This window comes from Balaenoptera borealis (genome assembly GCF_965194805.1).
Source record: "Balaenoptera borealis genome assembly, chromosome: 8".
NCBI classification, from domain to species: Eukaryota; Metazoa; Chordata; class Mammalia; order Artiodactyla; family Balaenopteridae; genus Balaenoptera; species Balaenoptera borealis.
Genome location: NC_138865.1, coordinates 120,722,463 through 120,743,990, shown reverse-complemented (window position 1 = coordinate 120,743,990; position 21,528 = coordinate 120,722,463). Strand labels below are relative to the sequence as shown.

At 60.4% G+C, this 21,528-nt stretch overlaps 3 protein-coding genes across 8 annotated transcripts; 1 reads left to right on the top strand and 2 right to left on the bottom strand.

Annotated features, from left to right (window-relative positions):
* Positions 1-141: 141 nt before the first annotated feature.
* Positions 142-4,417, bottom strand: SURF1 (SURF1 cytochrome c oxidase assembly factor; the record flags this gene model as incomplete). Of its 6 annotated transcripts, none has more annotated exons than XM_082403554.1 (9): positions 142-321; positions 399-480; positions 703-865; positions 951-1,023; positions 1,906-2,097; positions 2,960-3,042; positions 3,125-3,258; positions 4,186-4,237; positions 4,316-4,405. In XM_082403554.1, the coding sequence occupies 9 exons, from the start codon at positions 4,388-4,390 to the stop codon at positions 252-254; spliced, it is 924 nt and encodes a 307-aa protein (XP_082259680.1). In that variant the 3' UTR covers positions 142-251. The 6 variants fall into 6 exon arrangements, with proteins under 6 accessions (XP_082259680.1, XP_082259682.1, XP_082259684.1 ...); XM_082403556.1 differs by having other exon boundaries at positions 4,373-4,405; XM_082403558.1 differs by having other exon boundaries at positions 4,186-4,390.
* Positions 4,418-4,459: 42 nt separating this feature from the next.
* On the top strand, positions 4,460-9,106 carry SURF2 (surfeit 2). Its single transcript, XM_082403564.1, has 6 exons — positions 4,460-4,591; positions 4,679-4,833; positions 5,555-5,658; positions 7,780-7,968; positions 8,145-8,311; positions 8,609-9,106. The coding sequence occupies exons 1-6, from the start codon at positions 4,514-4,516 to the stop codon at positions 8,690-8,692; spliced, it is 777 nt and encodes a 258-aa protein (XP_082259690.1). The 5' UTR covers positions 4,460-4,513; the 3' UTR covers positions 8,693-9,106.
* A 1,818-nt stretch (positions 9,107-10,924) lies between these two features.
* On the bottom strand, positions 10,925-21,364 carry SURF4 (surfeit 4). Its single transcript, XM_082403560.1, has 6 exons — positions 21,163-21,364; positions 14,044-14,230; positions 13,340-13,416; positions 12,660-12,703; positions 12,029-12,215; positions 10,925-11,325 (listed from the first exon to the last, which is right to left on the bottom strand). The coding sequence occupies exons 1-6, from the start codon at positions 21,208-21,210 to the stop codon at positions 11,059-11,061; spliced, it is 810 nt and encodes a 269-aa protein (XP_082259686.1). The 5' UTR covers positions 21,211-21,364; the 3' UTR covers positions 10,925-11,058.
* Positions 21,365-21,528: the final 164 nt, after the last annotated feature.

Genomic DNA, 21,528 nt, shown 5'->3' with positions numbered 1-21,528 from the left:
AATCCTGGGTCCTTATCCCTCATAGGGCAGCCACTTGCGTGTTGGTCCAGTTTTGAAAAAGCTAAGCAGTATTTGAATACCTTGAATACTCTGAACCAAGCCCAGATCTGGTTCATTTGGGTAGAAGGAAGGCGCTACACATGCGATGTAGAGATTTATTTATACCAATAACACGTTATCAGCCTAAAGTCAGTCGAATCTCTTGAAGTGGCTTCAGCTGTTCAGGGACAGGGCTACATCCGCCAAGCTCGTCACACACCAGGAGTCCGGCTTAGGAATTTCTTAAACCACAGATACGAGGTGGCCGCGCAGAGTCCGTACCTTGGGTGGAAAGAAATGAACAGTGTCAGGGGCTGAAGGGAGGGTGGAGGGAGCAGGAGTGGCCGGCCCCGGCTCACCAGGTGAGGATGTACTGCACGTGCTCGTTCCTCAGCGTGACTCTGGTTTGCCCTCCGATGGGTCCTCCGGGGACTGTGCTCTCTGCGGGGACAGGGGGCTGTGTCCTCACCGTGGCCTGTGCTACCAGCTGCTTGGCACGCAGTGGCCAGTCAGCCAGCCCCCTCGTGTTGCCCTCCGCTCAGCGCACGTCAGGCGCGCTCCCACTCCACCAACACCCGCGCTGGGCCGGAAGTGATGGGGAGGTGCCCAGGGTCAAGAGGCAGGTAGAACAGGGCCTCGGGGGGCGGGCTGGTCACAGCGTACTGAAGTCGGCATCTATGAAGATTGGCTCTGCGCCTGTGAGCCTGGCCATGGCCTCCAGGTCCCGGTAATGCCACTGGTTCCTCTCGGGGTTATTCTCAGGAACAAAGGGCTTCCTGGTCTCCGACAGCCTCACCATCCCGACTAGGTCCACTTCTCCCTCAACCTGCCCAGGAAGGGGTGAGATGCTCTGTGGGGCCCTGCGTGGAGCCTGGATTAGCTCCTACGGGGGACAGGTTCACGCCCCTTACCTGGCCTTTGCGCCGCGTATCTGGATTCACTTTCTTCCTGGGCACAAACCCTCTGTTTACCAGGATGGTGACTCTAGAATAGTAAAAGCACGCCGTTTCAGGTAGGGGACGGTTTTTGAATAAAGGTGGTCACTAATGGTCATTCTGGCACCTCCCGGACCACAGCACGAGGAAGGGTTTAAGAGTTAGTAGAGCTAGCTGGGGGGGAGGGGGTGCCTCCGACCCGTGAGTGCTGTAGGTTTGGGGCCTCCCCGCCACCATCACCAGCAGCAGCGGCCTCTGCTTGCTTTGTGCTTCACTTGCTGCACACGCAGCCACTGACCAACAGCGCTCCGCCGCCTCCAACTACTGCCTCGCGTGTCTGCCCCCAATCTCCCATCCTGACCAGGGGAGTCCCCGAGCTGCAGCATCGGGGCCCATCCCAGACCTAAAACCAGAAAGCTGGGGCTGACAAGGGACCTGGGGTTTCATTTGTACGTTACCATTGGGAAGCTGCTCTACTTACCGATCTTGCAGAGCCCCCATCGTGTACATGTCATCTCCTTCCCCTGGGATACTCTGCCCATCTCTTCACTCACTATTTGACCCAGAGCCCCTGGGAAGCCTTCCTCGAGTCGACTCCCTCCCTTGCAGGGCTGGGGGTTCCTTTCTCTTGAGTTCCTCTGCTGGCCCCTCAGGCTGCACCCTAAGCACTAAACGTGTGGGCCACTCATCGACCGTTTCTCCAAAGAGGCCTATTTCATCCACCTCCTTCCTTCCCCTTCAGAGCTCAGCAGGCAGGTGTTGTTCAGTAACAAGTTAATTAGCTTAATAATGTCAGAATTACACATTTCAAGCTCCCAAGGAGTCGAGCTTGTCTGGGTTTCTTGGATTCCCCAGGGTTGGGGGCTGAGAAGGAAGGAGATGGGAAGGACCGCATCTGCCAGGCCAGTCAGCTCCCCCGCGTCCCACTCACCCCAGGTCAGTGCAGCGGAAGGGAGTGACCACGTAGGCACCGCTCTCAGCCGCCGATGAAAGCCGGCCGGCCTCCTGGGCCTCCCGGGCCGGGTCCACCATGGTCCGCGGCATCATGTACAGCTCCTTGGAGTGGTCAAAGTGCCCCCTGACCTTCACTGGCCTGTACTCCAGGTTCTGCAGTTCCATCGGGCTACGAGGGAGGGCAGGAGCTGAGACCAAGCAAGGTTTGGCAGGAAGACAAACTCTCTCAAGGGTCTGCAAACCACGAAGCCCACCGTGGCCTGAGAAGCAATGTAGAAGGTGACACACTGCCACAGTGGGGTCTGCGTGATGTGCCCTCCAAAGGGGGAAGCTGATCCCTTTGATGCCACATGGGAACGTGGATCTGTGCTGCTCAACAGTCCACGTTTTCAAGAAAAAAAGCTGTGGCCTCCTGTGTGAACATGATAAAATACGGGGGGCCAAAACCGTCATCTGCAAGCCGAATGTGACCCACTTGTTTGCTCCTTTGACTGGAAAGCTTTGTGATTTTAGCTGGCACTCTTAGGACACTGCCCTTTTTTTTTTTTTTTTTGGCTGTGCCGCACAGCTTGTGGGATCTTAGTTCCCTGACCAGGGATGGAACCAGGGCCCCCTGCAGTGGAAGCGTGGGGTTCTGGACCACTGGACCACCAGGGAATTCCTAGGACAGTGCTTTTAAATGAGGGGAGAAGGCAGTAGAATGCCTGTGCATTTTCTCACAGTACCGTTCTCATGTCCAGACTTGACATGCGCGTGCCCTCCCCTCCAGCTAAGAATTACTGCTGCAGAAGGCCATCAGCACTGTGGGGGGATCCCTCAGCTACACTGGGTCTGGAAAAAGCGCGAAACCCAGGTTCAAAGATCTTTCTATGTACGTATGTCAGGCAGCTTCACAAGGGCAGTCGGGTGTCAACAGGAAGCCTAGCAGGACCACTGATTTTGAGGGCTCCCATCAGAGTCAGGAAGGCAGCCAGGCCCCACTGCTGACCTCAAGTGAGCCCAGCCCCGGGTGGGCGGCCACACACACTCACTCTGCGGGCAGCGGGATGGGCTCGGCCATAACTCTAGACTCTAGTTCTGCGATCAGCTGTAGCTTCCACTTCCGGCGCTGGACCTATGGACACAGGGCATAAGCCCGAGCAGGTGGCAGCACAGTCAAGGGCTCAGAGCCAGGAGCGCGAGAAGTCAGGCTTTACCTGCCACGTCCCCAGGCCAAAGGCAGTCACAGGTATGAGAAGCAGAAACCACTGGAGGAAGGAGTCGTCTTCTGTTTTTGCAGCAGTTGCTCCGGCTGAAGAGCTGCCACACCTGCTGGGCCTCCAGACCAACCCTAGTAGATGTCACAACACGGGCATGGGGCCGGAAGCCCTGGAACAAAGAACTGGAGCAGCCAATTCCTTGAAGCTGCCATGACTACCGGAGAGAACGTGGTACAGGAGGAGGGCCCAGGCCACCACGTGCAGTCGGGAGCCCACCAGCAGCACCTGCGTCCAGCCCAGCTCCTAACCCAGTGCCCAGCGCATGACACCCACTCAGTGGACATTCACCCACTGAATGAGATCCAGGGCTTAGTCCTGGCTCTGCCACCAACCATGACCCTGGGTAATTCATGGAACCACCTCACGCCTTTCGTGCAAGAATATGCTGAGATGTATCCTGTCATGAGGGCGCACGGGTACGGGCTACTGTGCTCTGCAGACAGAACGTGATACACTCAGGAGAGTGGTTTACAGAACTCTCAGAACAGCTGTTCTTTTTCATCGTTCATAAATTTAAAGTTGGCAAAACGAACACAGGAAGTACATTTAAGCTCTCAGAGGGTGAGTCCCATCAACGGAAAGCATCACGGGTCTTGAGGTTTGTAAAAAAGCAGGCCTGGAGCAGGCGTGCAACGTGCCTTTACAGTGTACACAGCACTCTACACACAAATACCCTTTGCTGTGCCTTGAAGGCAACATGCAAACTGTGGTGATTAGCCAGGCTTTCCTTTAGGAGCCCACACAGTTTCCGTCCTGGGTCGGCCCCGCATCAGCCCGAGGAGCCGTGGGGCGGTTACGGCACGTCTCGGGCCGAGCGTGTCGGGCGGCAGCGCGGACGACAGCGCCGGCCAGAGCCCGCGCGCACCCAGAGCCCGACTCAGAGGCTCGGGCGGCAGTTCCAGGGCTTATCGAGACGCCACGCGCCCCGGCAAAGCGGAGGCACGGACGAACGGGGCGGCTTTCCCAGGTGCCGAGGGCACCCCTAGACGAGTCCTCACCTGGGCGCGAGATGACCCCAAGGACGCTCCTCCGGACGGCGCGGGCCGGGGCCTGCGGAGACGCGAGGGGCCGGCTGAGCTCGTCCAGTCCGGGCGCGCGCCCCCAGCCCGGCCGCCCCGCTCCGCTCACCGGCCCCGCGCCCGCCGCACGCAGCAGCGGCCCCAGCCTCGCAGCGCACAGCCCCACCCGCCGCGCCGCCGCCATCGCCCAGCCCGGGCGCGCGCTTCCGGGATCTGGAGGCTTCTGCTTCCGGGGCGCCGTCCGGCCCCGCCCCCGGCCCACGTGGTTCGAACGACGTTCGGCCTCCAGCTCCGCGCGCCCCGAGCCATGAGCGAGCCGCCGGCTGACGTGCGCGCCTTCCTGCGGGAGCACCCGAGCCTGCGGCTGGAGCCTGGCGCCCGCAAGGTGGGCTGGGGGCACACGACCCCCCAGACGGGCCCCGGGACCCCCGACCGCCCGGACCCCGTGACCGCCCCGCCTTCCCGCCCGCAGGTGAGGTGCGCTCTGACAGGCCACGAGCTGCCCTGCCGCCTGCCGGAGCTCCAGGTCTACACCCGCGGCAAGAAGTACCGGCGGCTGGTCCGCGCCTCCCCGGCCTTCGACTACGCGGAGTTCGAGCCGCACATTGTGCCCAGCACCAAGAACCCGTACGTGGCCGGGGCGGGTCCGGCACTGCCGGGGAGGCCTAGGGTGGGACAGTTCCTAGTGCTGAGTCTGGCCGGAGCTGGGTAGACTCCGAAGCCCCGACCCCTCCCCGCTGGGTGAGCGCTCCTCAAAGACGCGGCCTGTTCTGCAGCGCCCACCCTCCCGTGAGATAGGAGACCTGAGACCCAGGTGGGCGTCCTGGAGCTGTGAGTCACCTGGGATCTCAAGTGAGGCCTGTCCCCCGTGCATGTTTGCTTTTTTGTAAACGTGAGGTTTGTCACCTGGGCTTTTCTGCTTCAGGAGGAGTGGAGCGCTTGTGCTTTGTCACCTGAGGTTCTGAATGCGGTCGTTTCCCTATCTTTAGTTTAAAGGAGAGCTTTGATTTAGCTGGGAGCGCACGGTTGACAATAGTAGTCAAAACGAAGAGGGGGATGGCAGACGCTCCCACTATCCAGCACTTTGCCAGGCTTTCGCCGACGTGCCTCTCGTGCTGGAGCAGAGTCCGGCGAGGCTGGTGAGGCCTGTTTTCCAGGCAGACGGTGAGAGGCCGCAGTCTGCCTGGATGAGTGCTTCTGCACCCGGGCTGTGGACTGCAGTTGCTTGGGAGCTTTTAAGAATCCTGATGCCCAAACCACGTGGTAGACGTCCCCTGTCAGTCTGTGTGGGGGAGGCCAGGGTGGAGAACCATGGCTCTGGATTCTTGCTTGTGAACTGTCCCCTTAGGCACCAGCTGTTCTGCAAACTGACCCTGCGGCACATCAACAAGTCCCCGGAGCACGTGCTGAGGCACACCCAGGGCCGGAGATACCAGAGGGCTCTGCAGAAATGTAAGTAGCCGAGGCGGGACACGGGTGTCTGGGTGCTTGCCTGCCCTCCCCCAGGACGGCACCCCTAGAACGCAGAAGCAGCAGCCCGGGCATCCTTCGGTGGTACTTGGTGGATGCAGTGGGCCAGGTCCCAGCACAGTGAGGAGAGGGACGACGGTAGAGACGGTGCAGAGCCAGAGGCGGACTCCGAAGTGATGCAGGTTGTGTTAAGTGCTGTGAAGAAGCGAGGCAGGTGGACCTGCCTTATACAGGAGGCTCTCGGAGGGTTTCTCTTTAGACTGAGACTTGAGGGACTGTGGGGGGGTCGGGGCGAGTGCTCCGCTTGGCTGGGGGGGTGTCTGGTGGACGGCCATTGTGCCACCAGGCAAGGTGGGGTTAGAAAGGCGGGTGGGGATGAGACCACAGAGAGTCTTGGCAGCCGTGGAGTGGGGATGCCCTGGAAGGGTTAAAGCAGGGACTGGCCTGATCTGTTTGTGTCTCGGGATCACATGTTGCTGCCAGGGGAGAGGGGAGGGGAGGGGCCACCCGGTTGCTGTGCAGTCACCCAGGTGAAGATGCCGGTGGCTGGGTCACCAGGTGCTGGCAGGGCAGATGGAAGGATGTGGGAGGTTTCTAACGGTTTTGTGGATAGAATCAGTGGACGGGGGCAGTGAGGGAGAGGGGGGAAACCAGCTGTGCTTCCCAAGGTTCTGGTGTGACAGCTGGTGGCTGATGACATCACGAGGGTGGGAGAGCGGAGTCTGAAGAACGGCTTTCTGGGGAAGAGCACAAGTTCCTTCGAACGTTACAAGTGGAGGCGGATCAGGGCGGGTGGCCGTTGGGAACACGGACCAGCCCTCAGATGATGCAGATCGGTGACACAGACACAGCGTCTGCATCGCGTGGAGCCGGGTGACAGGGCCGGGACTGAGCTCGGAGGAGCCCCGGGCAGGAGCCGAGGAGCCCCGGGCAGGAGCCGAGGAGCCCGGTGCAGTCGTGTCTGAGGCAGGGAGGAGTTTCAGGGACGGAGCGGTAGCCTCATCAGACGGCCCCGGAGGGCAGGGGAGGGCTGAAGCGTGACCTGAGATCTGACGGAGGCGGCGAGGTGGGGACAGAGCCGGGCCGGAGCGGGCCAGAGCGGGCCGGGAGCCCCGAGCCCCGAGCGAGGCAGGGGCAGGAGGAGCGGCTGGGGCGGGGCGGGGCGGGCGGGCCTGAAGACCCGAAGGCAGGCGAGGAGGACGAGCCGGAAGGCCTTACTGGGCAGTGAAGAGAGGAGGCTGGGGGCCGGCGGAGGCGGGACACGGGCTCCTGGGCGCCTTGCTCGGCTGCTCGGCGAGGGCGGGAAGGGGCTGGGCTTCCCCATGAGTAGGGGCGCGGTTCCGAGGCCGGGCCCAGGCGCTGGGACGGGCCGGGGAGGCGCCGGGGCCGCTCTGGCAGCGGAGCGCGTGGCGGGGGCGCCTGGCCACGCGTGGGCTCCGCTCTGCTGGTGACGGGGCGGCCGTGCGGCCGTGGAGGGGGCCCCGCAGGTGGGCGGTGACGAGAGGGCCGGGGCCCGGCAGGGCTTGTCCACCCCGTGAGTGACGATGGCCGGAGTCGGGGGACAGTGAGAGCCGATGCAGGGCGAGCTCCAGCAGCCGGCTGCCCCGAGTCCTCGGCGCAGGAGGCGACGGTGTGGCTCCAGCGAGGCTTCTCCGTGGACGCCTCGTCCCCGCTCTCTGCTCTGAGCCGAGGGTCGGCAAGGGCCAGGCACCAACTTCGCTGAGCCCCGCCATCCAGCGGGGGTCCCGGCCGCTGTGCCTGAGGGGACTTCAGTCTCCGGGTGACAGGCTGGCCTGGCTTCCTGTGCCCGCTCAGCGCCCTCCCGGCCGTGGCCGGCTGGAGCCAGAGAACAGATGCTCCAGGCGCGTCCTCCTCGGGGAGGAGAGAAGAGGGAGGCCTTCGCCACCCTCCTGCCCCGGGCCCGCGTCCCCACGCGCCCCCCTGCTCTCCCGCTAGGAACCGAGCTGATGGCGCCCGCCTTCCTCTGCCGATTTTACCTGTGGGTGGGGGGGTTCTGGGGGCCCTGGCAGAGCTCAGCTCTGTTCCCGGAGGGCTGTGGGGAGACGAGGCGGGAACCGGGCCGTGTGCGCGTCTGTCTCCCAGACGAGGCGTGTCAGAAGCAGCATGTGGAGTTCGTGCCCGCCTGCCTGCGGCACAAGAGTAGGAGGAGGCAAGACCAGCAGGGCAGTGACGGGCCACCTGGCCCTAGAAAAGCCTTCTGGGAACCCGCGTCCAGCGATGACGGCGCCGCCCCAAGTGACAGTGACGACAGCATGACAGACCTGTACCCACGTAAGCTGGGACGCGCCCCCTCTCCCTCCCCATCCTCTGGATTCGGGTCGCGACCGTCCACCCGGTTTGCGTCAGCAGCTCCCTCCCGGTGTGTGTCCTCTGGTCCTGGGCCCGGCTGACCCCCGGCACAGGTGGGGGACTCGACCTAAAGCAGCCCAAACCTCTGCTCCTTCCAGCCGAGCTGTTCACCAAAAAGGACCTGGGGGGGACCGAGCACGGGGACAGCACTGACGACTTCCTGACGGGGGATGAGGACGAGAAGCCAAGATGCCGCAGAGAGATGGGCCCTGGAGACAGCGAGGCCGTGGGCGTGGGCCAGGAGCGGGCCCTCAAGCGCGGGAAGGTGGGTGCCACCCCCAGGGCTGCCGGCGTGGCGGCGGCTTCTTCTAGCCATGGTTTCAGCTTCTTTAGAAAAATAAAACACCTTTCTCACAACCGAAATCTCAAGCTAAGGATACGTAAGATAAGCGCCGAGGCTGCTCTAATGGGGGCGGGGGGGCTGATTCCTGGTTTGCTGCCCAGGAGTTTCCACTAAAGCCTCTTCCTCTCTGCGGGCCGGGATTGGGGGGGCCGGGCTCACAGCACCCCTGCGTCAGATCAGAGCGCCTCCACTGATCGGAATTCTCTGTTTGTGCAGCAGAAGCAGTCTGGCTCGTTGAAAAAGAAGTTCAAGAGTCATCACCGCAAACCTAAGAGCTTCAGCTCTTTCAAACAGTCAGGTTAATGGAAAGTTGCTGGAGAAAACACGTCTTGAGAGCCTTTCGAGAACCCTCCTGGCATCCACGCCGTGTTCCTCTTCAAGGTGCCCGCCGCGCGTCCTCCTAACTGGTGGGAAGTCCATCCACTCCTCGTTTGCTGCCCCAGAAGGCCGGGCCGGGGGGTCTGACCCGCGGATGTCAGGGTCTCACCCACACCCCCAGGAAGCAGCAGGGACCCCGGAGGGGGCACCCGAGGAGAGCCCTGGCTGGTCCCCACCTGGCTGGACGACACCAGAGGATCACACTGCATACAAATGCCACTATTTATTTTGACGTGTCTCCAAAAATCAAAATGTTTTCAAACACAACTAAGATATAAAATACAGCGTAAAATGAGATTCATAACTATCTCCCCCATAAAGCAAAAAATTTTTCAGAAATCGTTGTGCCAAAACCAATTGGTAGATCCTGTTTTTCTCTTCTCCCCAAGTAGGCATCGACTCCCAGCCCGAGCACTAGCCCACGCAGGGCCAGGGGAGGCGGGCCTGGTGGCCACCACGCCACCTGGCCACCAGGGTCAATCTCAGTTTTTACAAACCAGAAAGGTCTTCCTAGCAGGGGGCCGAAGAAGACCCGTACCCTGCCAGAAACTGTGTCACGGAGCAACTGCGACCTGGCCAAGAGCGCCATTCATCAGGGCCATCATGCTGGGGTAACGGGGAGGGGGCTGTAGATCAAGACACCACCCTGCCCAGATGGTGACACTGAGTCAGAAAACCCCCTTGGTGTGGGAGCATCCCAGCGACTGAAGTAGAAAAGCCCTCTGAACTTATAAATACTTGGGGAGTAGGGCCACTGGGGGAAGGATTGGGAGCGTCTTGGGTTGAGCCTCTGCAGTGGCGGGGACACAGGTGGGTGCTGGAAAGGTTCTAAGAGCACTAGTGGGTAAGAGCCGGCCTCCCCCCTGCCCTGGGAAGCTGACCAGGGGCTTTGCTGGGGCGGGGCGGGGTTGCTCCCCACCTCACCCTGGCTCTGGCCTGGAAGGTAGACGTGGATCTGGGTTCAGGCCTGGCCCCAGCAGCCCTGGGGAGGCCCTCAGGCTTGCACCCCTAGCTGAGCAAACCGGAGAAGGTGAGATCGGCTCCAAGGCAAGGCTTGCGAGAAGCCTCCAAGGAGGGCCTTGTTGAGTTAGGCCAGCCTCACCGTGTCGGTCTGACCCTGACTCCCCGTGGGAGGCACGGAGGCATCGCTAGGAGGTGGACGAGCGGAGAACAGCAAGAAGCACGCACAGCCCCAGGAAGAGAAACACAGTATAAGGCAATGTTAGGAAACTTGAGATACAGGATTGAGATCCAATAGGTAAGGCATCACAAATCGTAAAAAGTAATTTGGGCTGCATTCAGCATAGCAAATGGACAATCTGAGCAAGCCGCAGCCTCGTGAAGATGGGGGAGTGGTGGCCGCACAGCCTGGGGAGCCCCGCGGGGGAGACGAGTGGGCAGCGCTGGCCCGGCTCTGGCTGTGGCCCTGGGGCAGCTCAGCGTGAGGTAACCGGTCTGAGCGCCCCGCTCCGGCCAGGCCCCCGCAGTGGCAGCTGCCCCCCACCGAGCTGGGCACGCAGGGGGTCCGAGGCCCACGTGCTGCCGGGCCTGGGGGGTGGGTCCCTGCGGGCTCCAGGCAGCCTCCCCGTGGGCCACCGTCCGCACCTTGAGCCACTACCGCTCCCAGGGCGTCACCCCATAAAAACCGCACCAATCCAAGCCGAGCCTCTGAGGAAAGCCTTTCACCCTAGACGGCAGCCTTGGCTGCCTCTCTGACACTGCCTTATTCTTTGGGTCTGGGGTTTCTCTATATGCTCTCGCTGTCCCTATAAAGTATCACAACGCAGGGCAGAAACAACGGGGAAGGCACTGGTGCGGGTTTGAACCAGTGTGTTGATGTTGGGCTGGGCCACCCCAAATCATCGAGTAGTTTTAGCTAAAAACGTAAACTTTAAAAAAAATAATAAGAGGGAGACTGCTTTGAATGATACACAAATGTATCTGCTCACAGTACAGCTTGAAGGTCCCCCACCCCAAAAAAGAAACCAAAAAAAAACAGGACTGAGAGGCCACGGCCAAGCAAGCTGCTCACTCCAAGAAGCCGCGGCCCGCCTTGGGGAGGGAGGTGCTGACCACGGGCCGGCCAGCTCTGCGCGGTCACATACCGGGTGGTGGGTCCAGAGCAGATTTAGCCATCAATTATCAGGTGTCTGCAAATAAAGTTCTCAAAACATCTGTGCCTTTACCAAGGGAGGGGAGGGAAGAGGATACAGAAATGCTGGCAGTTATGTCGAATCCACCCCGAACCAGTCCTCGACGGCCACGGGTCCCAGCCAGGCGGGGAGGGTCTGTTACCACTCTTTCTTCTTCTCGTCCATGGACACGCCCCCGGGGCCCAGGGCCACCACCAGGAGCAAGCCTCCGATCACCGACATGGTCTGGAAAAAGTCGTACTTGAGGAAGTCATGCATGGGCTTGTAGACGGGAATGGTCCAGAAGGCGTTGAAATACACGTTGATGGCAAACAGCCACACGACGAGAGTCAAAGCGGCCAGCTTGGTTTTAAAGCCGATGGCCACCAAAATCATCAGAGCCGTGCCCACGATGTTCTGGAGAATCTGCACAGGTTGAAAGGTAAGCAATGGAAATAAACAGGCAGGTTCCAGCTGCCCGTGTCACTGCAGTCTGTGGGCCAGGGTGGAGTGACTCAGGGCGTGCCGAGAGCCGGCATTACAAGCAGGGAAGAAAATCATGTCTCCTGCGATGGGGGCAGCAGAGAAAGCAACGCTTTGAATTGAGAAAGGTTTGGGGAGGGGTAAAAGGTCTCCGATGAACAGGCTGGGATTCACTGGGACCTGCTCCAGTCTGAGCCCGGTAGACCTGTCAGTCACAACCGCAGTCCCCGGCGCTGCTTAGAACCAGACGCTCCCCCCTCCCCAGCACCAGGAGCCCCTCCTGGGGACCCCGCCCGGCCAGGGCCCCGCAGCTCTGTAAGCTACTGGGGGACAGGGACAAAGCCTTCGACTCTGCAGCCCCAACAAAAAGGACACGATAAAGGCAGGAGCGTGAGGAAGGAAAGAGAAACAGGAGCCTGTGCCAGGAACCTTCACCGACAGCCTGGACGGACCCTTCAGCGAGGTCAGGGAGACTCGGGACTTAACTGGTTGGAAAGGCAGCTTCTTGGTGCACAAGAGCTTGGCAGTGTTCTGTTTCCTTTTACAGGACCATCCCAGTGGCCCCTCAGCTATGCTTAGTGCACAAGCCGGGAAGAGGGGGCAGCGCCCCTTCTAGAAGGACAGGGACCCGGCCAGAAACACTTACCGAGAAGAAGCTGGCGTCAAAGTGAAGGAGGGTCATGAACATCAAGACCAGCAAGACCCGGCCTCCGAGCTGCATGTACTGTTTGGGGGAGCTCTCGCGCATGGTGGGGACGCCCGCAAACATGCTCTTCCCTTCGGAACGGGACTCCGCCAGGAGAAGCAACAAGCCTCCGCCCAGGGCCAGGTTCCTGAGGAACGGACAGGCCACGCCAGTCGCTCAGGCTCATCAGGCTCCGTGAGCGCCTGGCGGCCCAGATCGGGAGACCCCGGCAGGAGCAGGGCCTCCGGTGACACCCGCGGACAGGGAAGCCCCACACGACCGGGGACATGGATGCATCCGCGCCACCCTTGGGATGGCCTGGCCTGGGCTCTCCTGCTGACCAGCTGGGCCCCTGGGAGCCAGTGCTTCACTTGGGCCCTCGTCGCCCTCATGAGATACGGGGTCGGGAGGGACGACCTCGTTCTCACCTCTGTCCTGGGGGCTCTGGGTGGGGAAGGAAAAGGCTTCACCAACGTCCACTACAGATTCTAAGAAGCATGGTTTGGACCCAAAGAAACTTACTTCAACCAACAGTTACTGAGTTTAGAAACATGACGAAAGTGCACTAAGTCACCAGCCAGAAGGCACCTACCTCATCAGAAACTTCAAGTCCCATAAGATGCTGTAGGCAATCGTCTAAGGAGAACAGAGAAGAGAGAAACTTGAATCTCGGCATTTTCAAACAGATCTGTATTTCTACAGAATTAACAGCATCAGGCAATTCTTCCAGCATAGGTGAGAATCTAAATACAAGACGCACAAAACCCTTTCAGGACACCGGCAGCCCCAAGCTCAGTGTCTCTCAGGGTGCAGTGGTGGCCCCGGATCTAACAAGCCCCCGCTTCCTCGGAGCGGAGCCCAGGACGTCGTGGAGAACATGACGGCTCCGAGACAGCGGTCTGGAGTAAGTGTGTGACACACCTCACGTGAGTAGCTAGGTGCGCTCCTTTATGAATTAGGATGCTAACAAGACAGCGTCCTGGCTGCAGCTGACCCCGTGACTTGTCCCCTTGTCACAGGGAGCTCAGGAAAGTGGCAACAGGTGGATGCCCGGAGTTCGGCCCCTTCCCAGGGTGCTCGGCTGTCCGGCTCTCCTGAGCTTCCACGGCTTGCATGGAGGAAAATCCAGCAATTTCTCAGAAGAGAAAAGGAGTTCCAGGCAGACACACAGAGGGCTGAGAGGGGAGTGAGCCTGAGTCCTCACGAATGCCTTTCGCCAGAAGCTCTGCTCTAACCAGAGAGAGGGTGAGACCCCAGCCACGCGCCGTTTACCTGCAGCGCGATGATGCCGAAGAGCCCAAAGCAGGCGTACTGCACGCAGTTCCTGCTCAACACCAGGATGCAGCCGGCTGGAAAGGAGGGGGGCGAGGGTCAGGGGGCTGTGGCCACCTCCCCGGGCGCTCTGGCGCAGCGGCAGCCCAACCGCCCGCCCCCCAAGCAAAAAGCATCTTCTGGGAGGACTCATGGTAGGCACGGGCCCCCCGCACATGTCCACTGGCCTTTCCTCATCAAAAACACTAGTCCGGAAAGTGGGTCCCTTGCTTACAGAGTCACTGCCCATCAGGAAGAAGCTCAGCTGTGGAGCTGCGGGACAGGCTGGCAAGCGCAAGTCCCGTCCTTGCCCCCTAACGTGCAAGAGAGGGAGCGCTGCCGCCGGAAGACGGTCAGCAGGCGCAGAAGGCAGACCCGAGGCCAACGCAGCTGCACTGGCGTCTGATGCTCTCCCTTCTCTGTTTGCCTGTCGATCCTTCCCAGACACCCTGGCTCTGGGGTGCCTCGGCTCCTCGCTGGCCCACCCGGGCGCCCCCATCTCCAGCACCTCCTGCTCTGGGCACTGGTCACAGGGCCTCAGAGCAACGCAGCCGGGACCACACAGAGCACCCAGCCGCGCGCGGCGGGCCCAGCTCCCAGGCCCGGGCTGCCGCCCTGGCGCGAGGAGCTGCCGACGCACAGCCCCGAGCGCCGGCGCCACTCACTCAGCTGTCCGAGAAGGTTGAGGAACACGAAGGAGGAGGCCAGCAGGTAGCCGCAGCTCCAGGTGGTGTCGATGTAGTCCCGCTGTTCGCCCCACTGGAACCACATGCGGATGCCGTCCTCCAGGAAGGTGCTGATCAGGCAGAGGCGCGCCACGTGCGGCAGGTACTGCTTGGTGACTCGCAGGAACTGCGGGGCCGCGGAAAGCCGAGGGTGAGGGGCCCGGCGCCCACTCCCAGCACTGCCCGGCGGGTCCGGGCGCGGGACCACCCAAGCCTCCGTCCCGGAGACGAAGGAGCCCGAAGGCGATGCCACGGGCCCGTCCCCGACCTCCTCCGTCATCTCAGCTGCCGTGTGTGTGGCAACTACAGTTGTCACGCGTGGACCTGCCCCAGGACACAGGGCGTGGGCAAGGCAGACTCGCCCAGCGACAGACTGAACCGGCCCTCGGAGGCGACCCAGTCGAGGGTGTCTCTGCCGCGGCACTACCGCCTCTGCACCAGCTCGTTCTCTGTCGTGGGGCGTCCTGCGCCGAAGGCTGTGAGCGGCCTCCCTGGCCTCTCTACCCACCAGTTGCCGTGAGGAACCCCCGCTCCAACTGTGACAGCCCAGACACCTCCAGACACGGCCGCCTCCTGCTCCCTGCGGGCCACGCCATTTACGACGGGTGATTAGGAAACGCACAGGCAAGGCGAAGCTGAGGTACAGGCGTCATGCGGGTGGACCACACGCACTTTCTCTTACCAAGCATTCGAAGCTGAGGTACAAAGGGAGAGAAAGCCTGTGACACACGATAACACAGCAGGAACTCGGGAGAAAGATCGGGGACCCACCCACACGAGGGACATGTCAGGAGCCAGAGTCTAAAGGGCATCGGTGAGTCTGACTCCTCAAAGGGACAGTTGAATGAATGTCACAGCCCCTCTTAGGCCGATTAAACCTGTCGTTGGGATAAACAAAGGTGTATATAAGAGCGTTTCTTGGTGTTTGGTGTTTTGAAGAGCTGCTTAAAGCCCTAGGAAGCGCTAAAGCTGTGCAACAGGGTTAACGAGCCTCGGGCTGCTTCGACCAGCCTTCCGCTCGCCAGCTCTGGCTCGGTGTGCACAGAGAAGCCTCGCCGCCTCCGGGGATCTGGGCCACAGCAGCCTGGCCTGGCTGGCCTGGGAGGGGAGGAGAGAGAGGTGACAAGCCAGGTGTCCTCTCTCCTCCAGTCCTGGAGCTGGAGCCCCGAGGTGTCGCGTCTGCTCAGCCCCTGACCCCCACGGAAGCGGCGCCAGCGTCACAGTGAGGGAGAGACAGACGCGCAGACAGTCCAGCACGCAGGTACGGGCACGGACGCAGGGGCGGAGACTGGAGCTCAGGGCTCTCATCCTGGCTGATACCCGCCCGCCAGCACACTGTGGACTGTGGACAGACCGCGTTACTTTGTGGGGAGGGGGCGGTCTCTACTGTCCTTCTAAAAGTGAGGACAGCTGGGTCCATGGTGGCGAAGATTCTTTCCAACTTTAATGAGCAGAGGAGAAAAGGGAAGGGAAAGGACCCTGTTTAAAAAAAAAAAAGAGGTCCCCAATACTCCTGTATGAATTCTGGAGTCCACGCAGAGAAGAAACACATCAGATCAGGGGCTGCGGGGACAGCTGATGCCACGTGCGCTCCCGTTCCTGCCTCATGGCCCGAATGATTGCAGAATGCCCAGCAACGGTGTAATCACCCAGCCCGTCGAGAGACGAAGGGCACCTCCTCAGCTCTGATGCCCTGGCCCAGCCCAGGAGCCCGGGCGACGACACAGGCCTCGGCTCGGTGTCGAAACCGGGGAGAAGCCACGGCGAGGCCGGCAGAGCCCCACCGGACGGCCGTGCAGACTCGGACCCCCAGGCGGAGCCCGACTCGCCTCCGTGCGGCCCTGCGCCCCCGGGGGAGCGCGCCCACTGCGCCGCAGCCCACAAGACGAGACGGAGGCAGTGTTTAAAGCCTCCGAGACGCGTCTTAATTTGAGTGTCTGGGTCAAGAGGATTAAAGAGCGGCGAGAGAAGGTTCCCTTCGGACACGTATTCATTCCTCCCTCCGCGCGCAGACACGCCAAGGAGACAGACGTCTCTCTGCTTTGGAAAAACACGGCAAAAGTTCAGGCATCTGTGCTCTGAACTAAGCACGAATCTGATTTTCAAAGTCATACGTGGCCTAGGTTTAGGGCTGACGATTTTATACGTCAGGCCGATCCAGAGTCTCTCTTAACCAGCCACCCGCTAATGAGCACCTGTTTGCACTGAACAGGAAAGAAAAAAACTAGGTGTGATAGAACATGAGACCAGACCCAATTTTAATCTTATTGCCTACACACATCTTGGTCTCAACGTGTGGCCCCTGAACCCACGTCACGCTGCCTTAGACAGTGTCCCCCCGGCACAGTAGAAGAGCCCCCGAAGCAGGCACCCAGAAGCCACCTGGCCGGTGCACGTGCTAAGCCGGCCTCCCGCTCACACAAAGGGCCCGAAGGCCGGGGGCTGCCTACTGCCCGCGCACCCGTGGCGGTCACCCGTTCGCTCCACTGGGGTAGCTACACCTGACCTGGGACATAACTCTGGGAATACGGTGATCATGTCCCACAAAGCACGGGAAAACCTACTTTCTCTTAGTATTCAGGACAAAAGGGACCTGAGGAAAGCAGTCTGCAATTCTTGTTTCATGAGAACTTGGAGGCGGAGGAAAGAGGCAGTCAGACTTCCTTGATCACCGAGGACTGGGGCTGCCCTTATCAAGGGCCAGCTCAAGCCTGCACATCCCAGAAGATTAGAACCTGCGGCCAGGTGACTTCCCGCACATCAGGCTGAGTCAGGGCTGGTACTGGAGCTCAGTGACTCACACATGTGCGTCCACCGAGACCCCCGAACCCCCAGTAAGTCTCCCTGAGCACTGCTCTGTAGGGTCACGCAGCACCTCAAGGTCCATGAAGAGATGTCAGGCGGCCCTGAGCTGGAGAGATGGCCTGGCTTTCTTTACTAAAAACCCACGTGGGACAAGGCACCTACCAATAGGAAGGCAGCTCCAGGCTGCACCTGACCTTCCGGGAGAAGCCTCACCAACTACAGCCCCCGCACGCACGCCTCCACCCCGTTCCCCAGAAGAGGCGGGGTGGCTTTTCTGAACCTCCTGTCTAAGATCGGCGAGCAAGGAGGAGTGAGTCAGCCGGCTCCTCTCCGCCCTCTCCCCACTCCTTTTTGGCATAAGGCAGGAAGCCCTTGTTGGGGAGGGGGTGACAGAGCAAAGGAACAAGAGGAAAACACTCAGCGGCCACCCACCACTGTCACCAGAACCCTACCACACTGATGGCCAGCCACGCACTGTTAATCCAGAGCCCTGAGACCTGGGGGCTGTGTACGCCCGGTTCAGTGTCCTGCCAAGGCCATCCTAGCTCTCCAGCGATTGACCAGAGGCCAAGGGGAGCTCCTGGGGGTGAGAGCTTCCAGGACTGGCTCTGTCCTGCCAGAGGACAGGTAGAAATACCAAAGGCCAGGGACCTCCCTGGTGGCGCAATGGTTAAGAATCCGCCTGCCAATGCAGGGGACACAGGTTCGATCCCTGGTCCAAGAGGATCCCACATGCCGCGGAACAACCAAGCCCGTGCGCCACAACTACTGAGCCTGCGCTCTAGAGCCCGCGTGCCACAACTACTGAAGCCCGTGCACCTAGAGCCCGTGCTCCGCAACAAGAGAAGCCACTGCAAAGAGAAGCCCGCGCACCACAACGAAGAGTAGCCCCCGCTCGCCGCAACTAGAGAAAGACCGCGCGTAAGCAACGAAGACCCAATGCAGCCGAAAATAAGTAAATAAATAAATAAATTTATTTAAAAAAAAAAATACCGAAGGCCACACTGGAGAGCAAGGCCTCATGCAGGTTATCTGTCACCTTGGTGACGAACCACCAGGCAGAACCCATTAAGTGCTAATACTCCTATTTACCGGTGCAAATGTGCTTGCAAGTTACAGTCTGCAGACCGGCAGCGGGTTCCAGCTGCAGTGCACGTGCGTAATTTTGGATTGCCGAGATCGTTAGTCTCCGGCTCCTTCCGACCAGTCTCAGATGGCTTCCGAATGCCCAGCTCCCGCAGAGAGCACTCCCAGCACCTTCTCCAGCAGGGGGACTGTCCCTGGCCACCCAGGGCAAGGAGCTCGATGCCAAAGAGGCAGCTCGGGCACAGCCTGCCAGCGGGAAGTAACCAGACCACTCACCCTGCGCTCGCGCCTCTGCGGACCTGAAGGGAAGGTCGCAGGACGGCCAAGCCACGCGTGGACTCAACACATCGACCCACCACGTGCTGCGCGAGACCACACACACCTCCCTCTCTGCATCTAAAGATGGAAATGCTATGGCCAAGCTCCGGGATCCGGGGGCGCCAGAAGTAGTATATACGGAGGACCTGGCCCAGTGCGGGCACATCGAAGATTCGGGATTATTGTCCTAACTCTCAGAGGACACACGGCCCTTTTGAGGTCCTGTTCACGGCAGCCCAGACTTTCTGACCAAATCCTGTCACTTCATTTTTGCTTTTGTTTTCTGAAGACAAGGTTAGAAATGTCATATTATACGATCAGTGACTTTGATGACATTTCCCCAGTCCCTTCAAATTAGATCATTTTCATCTTAAAAGCCGGACTCGCAGCACCTTTATTGTTTTAATACTATGGGGGTAAATGTTAAAAACAAAAGCGCCACCCCGGATTTTGTCCATAGGAAGCCATTGCTTTGGCTCTGCCCCCAACTATCTGTCCACATCCTCCTCTCGCACCAAGCCTGCCGCCAGAAGAGGCTCCGAACTTTGGTTGTGACAGCACGCGGAGCCCCGCCCTCCTGAGTCACCCACAGAGGGCCACAGAGGGGTCCGCTGACAGCCGTCACCATCAAGGTGGGCTCTGGTGCTGAAAAACTGACAGCAGGAGCCTGCACTGCCCGACAGACGCAGCCTTGGTCCACGCTGTTTCTCCGGTTTTTAGGCAGCGTGCCCTCTTACGATGCTAGTGCTTTGTGCATTTCCCTTCATTTGTACCAGGAGAGGAACACCAGGCTTTAGAAGCACGTTGTGCGTGGTACTAGCCTGGAGGTCAGAGACGGGGTTTCTCCCGGGGCCGTGGCCCCAGGCCAGCCCAGGAGCCTCTGCACGGCCGGCCTCCCTTCCCATAGTAAACTGGTGCAGGCCAACCCTGTGTGCCCCTCAAGGGCCTTTCTGGTTCCAAGATTCGGCTTCTTTCATTGAAGGCAAACAAAATGCATGGAGGAAAAGAAGAAAGGATTATGTAAAAAGAGTCTGGTGGTTTTTTTTTTTTTTTTTTTGGCAGTAGGAGGGTTTATCATTTGATACTTGGCAGCAACTTGACTGGAGACATTTTATCTAGATTCGGTTATGAAATTCACTTGCAAAACCAGGGTTTTTCCGGGCTGCAGAGTGAGTGTACGAGGCTCTCATGACTCCCTTGGCTAAAAGGAGCCATCTTCTTAGGTAGTTGCTACTTGGGGAAACAGAATTGGGTCACTAAGATTATGGCAATGAAAACCGACAAACTAAGGAAGCCTACTTGACTTTTGAGAGCTTTCGATATGAATTGTTTCTGAGAGGGATACAATTTTTGGATTGTGTCTGTAAACACAAAATCATGACCTCAGGAAAAACTGTTCCTTCAAGTTGATACGTTTTATCCCCAAACTGGTTTTTAAAATATCAGCTCACAGGAAAGTAGCGCATAGGAGAACCCGACTGGGAGGCCACACAAGAGAGGTACCATCCCTCAAGGGAAACAACAGGAAATCTTGTTCACCAATAACTGATCAGAAAGCGCGCAGCGCGCCCACACACACACACACACACACACACACACACACCCTTCCAAGACGCCCAGCCTCGGAGTATGATGAATTAATACCACCCCCGTAAAAATAAAGAATTTAACCTCACTACTCTTAACTCTGGCAAAGCCACACACACATTAAGTGAACCAAAGAAAGAATGACAGTTGGGCCAGACGTGGATCTTCCCGCAGAGATGGGGCTGGTCGTCTGTAGACATAACGGGATACTTTTAGAAGTAAAAGGTACACGACTGAATAATCACCACCACGTTCTTTGGACCAAGCTTGGTCGAAAGAGAGGGTGGAAGCTGCGTCCTTTCCCCTTTCCAGGATCTGGTTCTGTCCATCTAGTTTTTGAACACCTTTAATGGTGACTCAAGGGCCTGTTTCAAGGGCTTCCCTGTAGCTCGGAAGGCCACCTGTACACCCTTGGAAGGGGAAAGACAGGAAGATAGGCTTCCCCTCCTCCCAGGTTTGTGTACAGACAGATACCCATTCATTTCAGTCTCAGGGCAGAGTCCAAACAGGGAAGGAAAACGCAGGGAAGGGTCAAAGGGACCCTAGGAACCCAACACATCTGGGAAAGAGAAAAGAAAAAGTACTGTGGCTTTCTTCAGTGGGGTGCATACCAGGGCGCCCCCTTTCCTCTGGGAGGACCCCAGGCCTCCAGTCTGACCAACCCCCGTTCAGGATCAGCTCCCCAGCCCGCCCCCGAAGAGTGCCCAGTAAAAGGAGAAGCGTGCAGGGACCACCCAACAGTGTAGAACGCAGAGGACGCGCCCCACGCACCCCGGGGCCTCGGGCCCCTTCTCAGGAGCCGGGGAGGCAGCCGCCGACACCCCTCGGCTTCTAGGATGGCCCGGGCCGGGCTGGGGAGGACGGGCCCACCGAGCTGGGCGCCGAAGCAGGGGCCCGGGAACACACCCAGAGCCCGGGTGGGGGGACGGCGCCAGGGCAGGCTGGGCCCGGAGGCCGAGTCTGGGGGTGCCCCCGGCCGGGACGGGCGGCGAGCCCAGGAGGGAGGGCCCTGGTTGGGGGAGGGGGCGCGATCCCTCCGGTGAGATCGGGAGGGGTGAGGGCACGGCCCAGGCCTCGGGGCGGCCCTGCGGGCCGGGGGCCGGCTCCGGGGGCGGCCGGGGTCTCGGGGCCGGGCCCGAGGGGTGCAGGCGGGCCGGGCGGGGGCCCCGGGGGAAATCCAGGAGAGGGGGCCGAGGCGGGCCGGGGGAGGGGGCTCCGGGCGGGAGGCCCGGGGGAGGGGCCGGCCGAGCCCGTAGGCCGCACCTGGTCTGCGAAGTCCTCGGCCGTGCCCATCAGGTCGTTCTGGCCCATGGCGGCGGCGGGAGGCTCGGCTAGCTCGCTCGCTCGCTCCCTCGGCGCTCGGCCCGTCGGCGCCCGCGCCCGCGCCCGCTGCGGCCTCCACAGGAAGTGCCGGTGGCCGGCCTCGCTTCTCGTCCGCGGCTCCAGCGGCTGCCACGTAGGCCAAGCCTTAAAGGGGCCGCGCCGCGGGGCCCGCCCCGGCCGCGCCTTAAAGGGGCCGCGCGCCGCCCGCCGCGCTCAGGCCCCGCCCACCGCACTCGAGGCCCCGCCCCCCCGCTCGAGGCTCCGCCCGCTCCTCCCTGAGGGCCGGCCTGCTGCAGACGCGCGGGT

Bases quoted from the DNA above. Each gene is read 5' to 3' on its own strand.
- SURF2 (XM_082403564.1), top strand. From the start codon at position 4,514: ATGAGCGAGCCGCCGGCTGACGTGCGCGCCTTCCTGCGGGAGCACCCG. The intron at 5,659-7,779 runs GTAAGTAGCCGA...TCTGTCTCCCAG, and splicing joins CCAGAGGGCTCTGCAGAAAT to ACGAGGCGTGTCAGAAGCAG. The intron at 7,969-8,144 runs GTAAGCTGGGAC...TGCTCCTTCCAG, and splicing joins CATGACAGACCTGTACCCAC to CCGAGCTGTTCACCAAAAAG.
- SURF4 (XM_082403560.1), bottom strand. From the start codon at position 21,210: ATGGGCCAGAACGACCTGATGGGCACGGCCGAGGACTTCGCAGACCAG. The intron at 14,231-21,162 runs GTGCGGCCTACG...GCGGCCCCGCAG, and splicing joins CCGAGGACTTCGCAGACCAG to TTCCTGCGAGTCACCAAGCA. The intron at 11,326-12,028 runs GTAAGTGTTTCT...CAACCTGTGCAG, and splicing joins TTGACGCCAGCTTCTTCTCG to ATTCTCCAGAACATCGTGGG.